Genomic DNA, 6,074 nt, shown 5'->3' with positions numbered 1-6,074 from the left:
TTCCCAGACAACGGGACACCTTGGGACCATGACCAGTATATGACCACAGTTCCGATCCGATCAGGCTATAGAATGGGATCCCTGCTGAAGAACCCCTTGGAGTGGTTGTCCTTGGAGCAGCGGGTCTGTGATTGGAAGCCCTCCCTTTGCATCGAGACATTGCCCAACGTAACGTCCCTGGACTGAGTGTCCTCCTCCCGCCCCTTCCCACTCGGTGAGTGAATACGTCTTCTGGATACACTTCAGTGAGTCCTCACCCCTTTGGGTGAGCATCTTCTGGGCACCCCTGAGTGAGAGGCCAGCCTTCGTGAGTGAGTGTGTGTGTGCACGCTCTGGAATCATCATTCTTATGTGCCACTGTTCTTATGAGTTGTTCTGCAGTGACAACTTCCCCAAGGGGTACACTGAACCTACGATTTCTGAAATGTTATCGCAGCATTATTTTGGTTACCCCTGTTGTCTCGTTGGGTTTGGGTGTTTGGATTTAGTTGCAAATTAAAGTTTATTATGTGTGAAGTTGTTTCGGGGTGCCTCCGTAACACCACCTAAGAGTGGTCCGATATTGGAAGAAGTTGCCCAGGCTGCGGAATCTCCACCCTGGGAGAACACCCTCCTTTGAGCAGGGTACCCTGCTACATGACCTCTCCAACCTAAATCAGATCCCCAGCCCTAAGCGTTACTCACCACAGCCCCCCCCATTAGCACATGATGTTACTGGCAATCTGAAGGTGCAATCTGAAAGGAAAGATTCACTTGATGAATGCTCCTTCCCTCCAGATGTCGCCAGTATAAGATTAAGCTTAATTTTACAGCTGCAATTTTTGTTTGTTTTATACAAGATTGCAATTTTACTAATGAAACATACATGATTAAAAGTTGCTTAGCACAGGAGTAATAGGTTGCAAATGTATGCTTCTTAAAAAAAAAAATAAATCAGAAAATTGTCTCCTCTCTCATATTTGAACATCCCTTTCTCAAATGTTATTATTTAAAGCAATTACCGAGATGCGCGCTGCAGTGTTACACCATAAGCTCCTTCAATTTTAAGGCTATCATCGGCTTCCTTCCCAGGGGGAGGAGTTCTCCCTGCTTCCGATGACATGGTCTCCAGAGCAACATACCTCCAGCCCGGCGCCACTCCAGGGCTGCAGTGGTTAAAAGCCGCACCGAAGAGCTGTGATGCCGGCAGACTTGACTGATATGTTGGATGGAAGGAAAGAATACGCCCCCTAAGCACACTTTGGGCTAAAAATGGACAACTCCTTTGTGGAAGAAGTCGCTGCATCACTGGTGAGAGAATTTCTCAGTAGAAAGGTAACTTGTCTCGATTTTCTCCAGTTAGTACAAATGAGAATGACACATGAAAAATGTCAGAGTGCTAAAAGACTGAGGAGTGTTGGGAGGGGGGGACTTCTTCCAGCCTGAAAGCAGCTAGACCCGAACCGTACCAAGCCTCTTGGGTAAGTATCTGCACTACATTTCCCACAATGCCTTTTTATTGCTGAATATGGAAGCCAGCTTCCTCCTTGTTTGAGAAAGCCTTAAATCAAGCAAGGCAGTTTCAGTTGTTTGGTTGTTTGGGGTTTTTTTTGGTTTTTTTTTTTTTTTTCTCGTTAATTACCTCTCTTGCTATTGTCCTTGTGTTTACATGAGGCATACACAACTTCCCAGGGCAAATACTTCAAAAAAAAAAAAAAAAGGGCAAAAGGTAGCAATGCTAGAGGAACCAGTAACGTGCTTTTTTCCCTCCTTTTCAGTAACAGCTTTGCAGACAGATTTATCTGGGGGATAGGGGACAGGGAGTAGGGGAGGAAAGGGGCCATTACTTCTCACAAACTTAATGTCGTAAAGAAAACTTTGTACTGTACATAGGTGTGGGGAGCATGGAATGGAGTAGAAGGAAAGGCACCTTCACATTTCCAGGCAAAAGTAGCTACCGCCTTGTGTTTATGTTAAATCATAAGGAAATATTGCGGATGCCCAGCCCAGTCAGTCCCCCAGTGTCAGGAATGAGTTGGCTTGTAACAGAAATGAAACGGCCAGTGCCTTATTAAGAAGTGCTACACAAATCTCAATTTTCTTCATTTGTTTTGCATCCAGTCTCCAAATGCACATTTTCAATGTTTGTGAACAAAGCTGAAACACTGGCCAGCAGAATTTCAGATGCAGAATTCGTTATTTGCCATTTACTGCCAGAAGTGTGAGAGGCTCAAGTCTGTCTGTTCAATTGCCTGCAACAATTTTTCAAATGAAAGACATTTACCTTTCTGACTTAGATACGTGTAAATGGAAAACTAAATAAAAGCATAAAAGGAAAGGGTATGCCCTGCTGGTAAAACAGACCATAAAGCTTACAATAGTAACTTATACTTGAATTGCCACATCTATTTCATACTATATATTCTGAAGTCAAAAACAATGGGCACCGAGAATCCTTTATGCTTCTGCACAAGTGTCCCCCTGCTTCCCCCAAATCTTTAATACACATCAGAGCCAACTTTGAGAACCATCCTTTATTTGCCACAACTTCTCCATAGTTCCCTAAATCTGAGCCAGACAATCCATATGCAGGAAAATACATCCTTTCTTGTAACAACAGCCTGTCAGAGAAGAAATCATGACTTTTTCTCTCAAAATGGTGGTCTGGTATTGTACCACTTGAATTAGTTTGGGATCTGACTCTTGACACTTCACAATAAACCAGCCTCTCCCTCCAGAAAGTGAGATGCCCACACATTTTGTCTGTGAAGTGTCCATGTATGCTGACTACAAAGTAGCTGAAGAAGTTTGAAGACCACAAACCAGCTGATGTCACAGGGATCCAACAGATTTCCAACCTGAGACTGACTGGAATAATTTCAACTCACGATAAAGGTTCTGAAACCTGTTCTGAACCCACTGAGACCTAGGGTACATCTGATGTTCGGACTTTGTAATTACTCAAGTCAGAATCACATTTACAGAAAGCTACATCACGTCTTGATGGAAAAAAACAAACTCGGTATTTCTGGGACTGTTTGGACCAGAAGCCCAAGTATTAGCAGGGGGCTTTGTACAGCCCAGTCTGTCCTAGGCGGCTGTTTCGCAGCTTAGGTCACCTGCATGGAAGTCTTTTTTTTTTTCATGTTCAGTAATTTCCATCCACAGACAACACAGCTGCCTTGATTATTTTCACATCTGTGGACTGTAATAATGCAAGATAGTACCATTAAAGTACAAGTTCTAAGGGTTAGCTTGCTACTAATTACTGCCATCCAGAAGTTTCATACTACATCCAACAAAGTCACAAATAAAAGCTCTGGTAAACTGCACTGTCTCAAGTACTCTGAAATCTGACACTTTTCCTTCCCAGGGTTTGAAGAAAACCATCACTACCATGGACCGGGAGCTTCCACGTTCTGCACTTAGCATCAATAACAGGAATGAACTTCGAAATGTCCTACATCTGCACTCCTTGTACAAGCAGAACAAGGTAAGGAAACAGATTGTGCTCCCCAAAACGTGGTATCAGATCCCAGGAAACTAGGCCAACCAGATCAAGACCACAGTGTATGTCCAAAATGCTGAGGCCTCAAGCTCGTGTCTGGTACTGCATTTCTGTGGACACGCTGCGAGTTCTCTGAGGAATGGAGAACATTTAGGTGAGATTGGAGCTCATGGGACAAAGCTGAGAACCTGGCAGTTCATGAACCCTTGTCACAAACTGCAAGCTCCAATAAACCAGGAGCAGTTATTCACTTTAACACCTTTTCCATCATTATGGCTGAATTACTCAAATTTGGAAGTACCCATACATCTCCATTTCTATTTGCAACTTTATATAAGACCTGGCAGATAAAATTAGATTTCTAGCATTTATTATCCTTTGAAATGTAATATAGACAGCAGTATTTGATGACAGGGACATTGATGGATAATTTCCACTTCCAGTTCACTCATGACTTAAGGCACCATGATGCTTTTGGTAAGCAGCATTGAGGCCATCCTGACGTAAGTCGCTTCAAAAAAAATCTGCCAGTGTAGTTGCATCACTACAGCATTTTTTACTTAAGCTCTGAACTTCTGTGGTGTGATTTGTTTTTTTTGTTTTTAATTAAATGCTCATGTGCACAGGACACGCTTTCCAGAGTACTGTTGAAAAACAGTATAACAAGCGGGATGGGGTGTTGCCCTACACTGAAGAGTTATCCCAAGCACATGAATAGAGTTCTGGAGTCCATGCTTCCCACCAAGTTCTGATAAAATAAACCACAAATACTAAAGCCAGGTACTAAAAATACTTGCAGTTCCTTCTACATCCCTCTGAAGTTGACCAGTTAACATGAGAAAAGGTGTATTCTAGCATAGTCACTATACTTTGCAATATTTATCTGAAACGCGAATAAAGAATGACTGAGACGGGTTGCTCCTGTATCAATGCTTGCTTCATGTAACACAGCAACACCTCTGAGCTCCTGACATTCCCTAACTGACATCTTTGACCTTCCTAAATTGCTTATAGTCACATCTAGGATAAACCCACAAGCAGGTATCTCTAGAAAGCAGTTAATGTGTTCAGCTACTGTACAGTACAAAAAGAATATCCTATTTTAGGCTGCAGCAAGACTAACAAAGTTTCAATGGTCATCAATAACTTTTTCTTTTTTGGATAGGCAAAGGAGAACCCACTGGAAACACTTCTTGAAATTATTACTAATTACTTCCTTGAGCACCGTGGGACTTCCAAAAGCATCAGTTCACGTTCTGCTCTGTCAGCTCCGCAAAGTAAGAGCTCAACATCTCATCCACCCAGCGTCTCGGATGAAGATCACGTGCGTGGGAGCGCCACTACGCTCGATGAAGGCGAAACTCAAGCCTACAGGTACAGTCTCATTTCTTTCTCTTTGCCCTATCTAGTCACTACTTTTTTTTAATTACATAAGGGAAACACTGTTAAAAGTTTTATCATTTATATCTGTTATTCTGTTATCCTAGTAACACAAAGATTAAATTTCCCAGATTATTAAAATCTCCCTTCAAAAACATTTTTACGTTCCCTACCAATTACAAAGATTTGATAACCTCAATTACATCTTTCAGTCACTGAAGCACGTAGAAATCTGAGCTTTTATGCCTTGTAAATTGGAAATACTCAAATTGAAGCATATTCTGATGAGAAGCTAACCACCTGTGCTCAAACTACAGGTATATTCATGCCTCACATAGTCAAAAGCAAGGCCTACTACCTTAAATTCAATATTGTTATGAACAGTATAGGTTACTTCCATGCTGCAAAATATCTGAAAACAGCATGTACCCAAGTCTTTCAATTGCACTTATTAAGTGCCTCAAGGTGGAGTAACAGCCCTACCTATGCTTCAATGGAAAGCTTTTAAAATTGGCACAAAAGAGTAATCCACCTTTCCAGCCTTGCCTCTCAGGGAATTAATCTAATTTTATTCCTTATTCTAAACACAGCATGCTCAAAGCAGCTAAGCCTGAGCATCAGTCCTTGCAAAACCCCAGCAAATCCTTCCTTACAGGGGAAGAAAGCCAAAATTTTGAAACTGGATGCTACCAGCTGAGAAGCAACACTTGAAACGGAGGAAAAAGAGGAATTAGCTGCTTCTTTTTTTCAGACATGGGAGCTTTTAGCATATTATCGGTCATCTTCTCTCCCCCTGTCCGACACAATTCCACCTCACGCTGCCTCAGAGCTTCTACCCGCCTCATTTTCTCTCCTTGCCCTCGACATTGCAAGTCGTTCCATTCCCCTTGCGAGCCTCCCCAGTGCCTGCAGACCTTCCTTATTACAGCAAAAAGCTTTTTCTTACAGAGGAGTCCACTAACACCCTCACCCGGCACCGCAAAGCAGCGCCCAGCAGAGTTAACTGCCACCCTGACTCCCCCTACCGACCCCCAACAAAATGGCGGCGGCGCCGCGCGCGCCCTCCGCTCCCGCAGTGCGCAGGCGCGCTGGCAGCCCCTGAGTTGGGGGGGGGGGGTGGCGGCCAAGAGAGTGCTCGGCTGCGGGCCCAGAGTGGCCGCCGTCGCTCAGGAAGCGGTGCGTCACGGGGCCGCTCTGCCCTGCGCTG

General features: G+C 43.6%; 1 protein-coding gene across 2 annotated transcripts in view; it reads left to right on the top strand.

Moving 5' to 3' along the window:
- The first annotated feature begins 1,088 nt into the window (after nt 1–1,088).
- The window catches only part of MINDY4 (MINDY lysine 48 deubiquitinase 4), a 79,357-nt gene continuing 74,371 nt past the window's right edge, over nt 1,089–6,074 (top strand). Inside the window, exons 1-3 of one of the 2 annotated variants that reach the window (XM_074573996.1) lie at nt 1,089–1,314; nt 3,353–3,472; nt 4,653–4,861. In XM_074573996.1, coding sequence (XP_074430097.1) covers nt 1,252–1,314; nt 3,353–3,472; nt 4,653–4,861 — 392 coding nt within the window. In that variant the 5' untranslated portion in view covers nt 1,089–1,251. The remainder of the gene's footprint in view (nt 1,315–3,352; nt 3,473–4,652; nt 4,862–6,074) is intronic. The other variant, XM_074573997.1, reaches the window with a different exon arrangement.

This window comes from Larus michahellis, chromosome 2 (genome assembly GCF_964199755.1).
Source record: "Larus michahellis chromosome 2, bLarMic1.1, whole genome shotgun sequence".
In the NCBI taxonomy this organism is placed as follows: Eukaryota; Metazoa; Chordata; class Aves; order Charadriiformes; family Laridae; genus Larus; species Larus michahellis.
The sequence above is the reverse complement of the archived record's forward strand: the minus strand, read 5'-3'. Positions and strand labels throughout refer to the sequence as shown.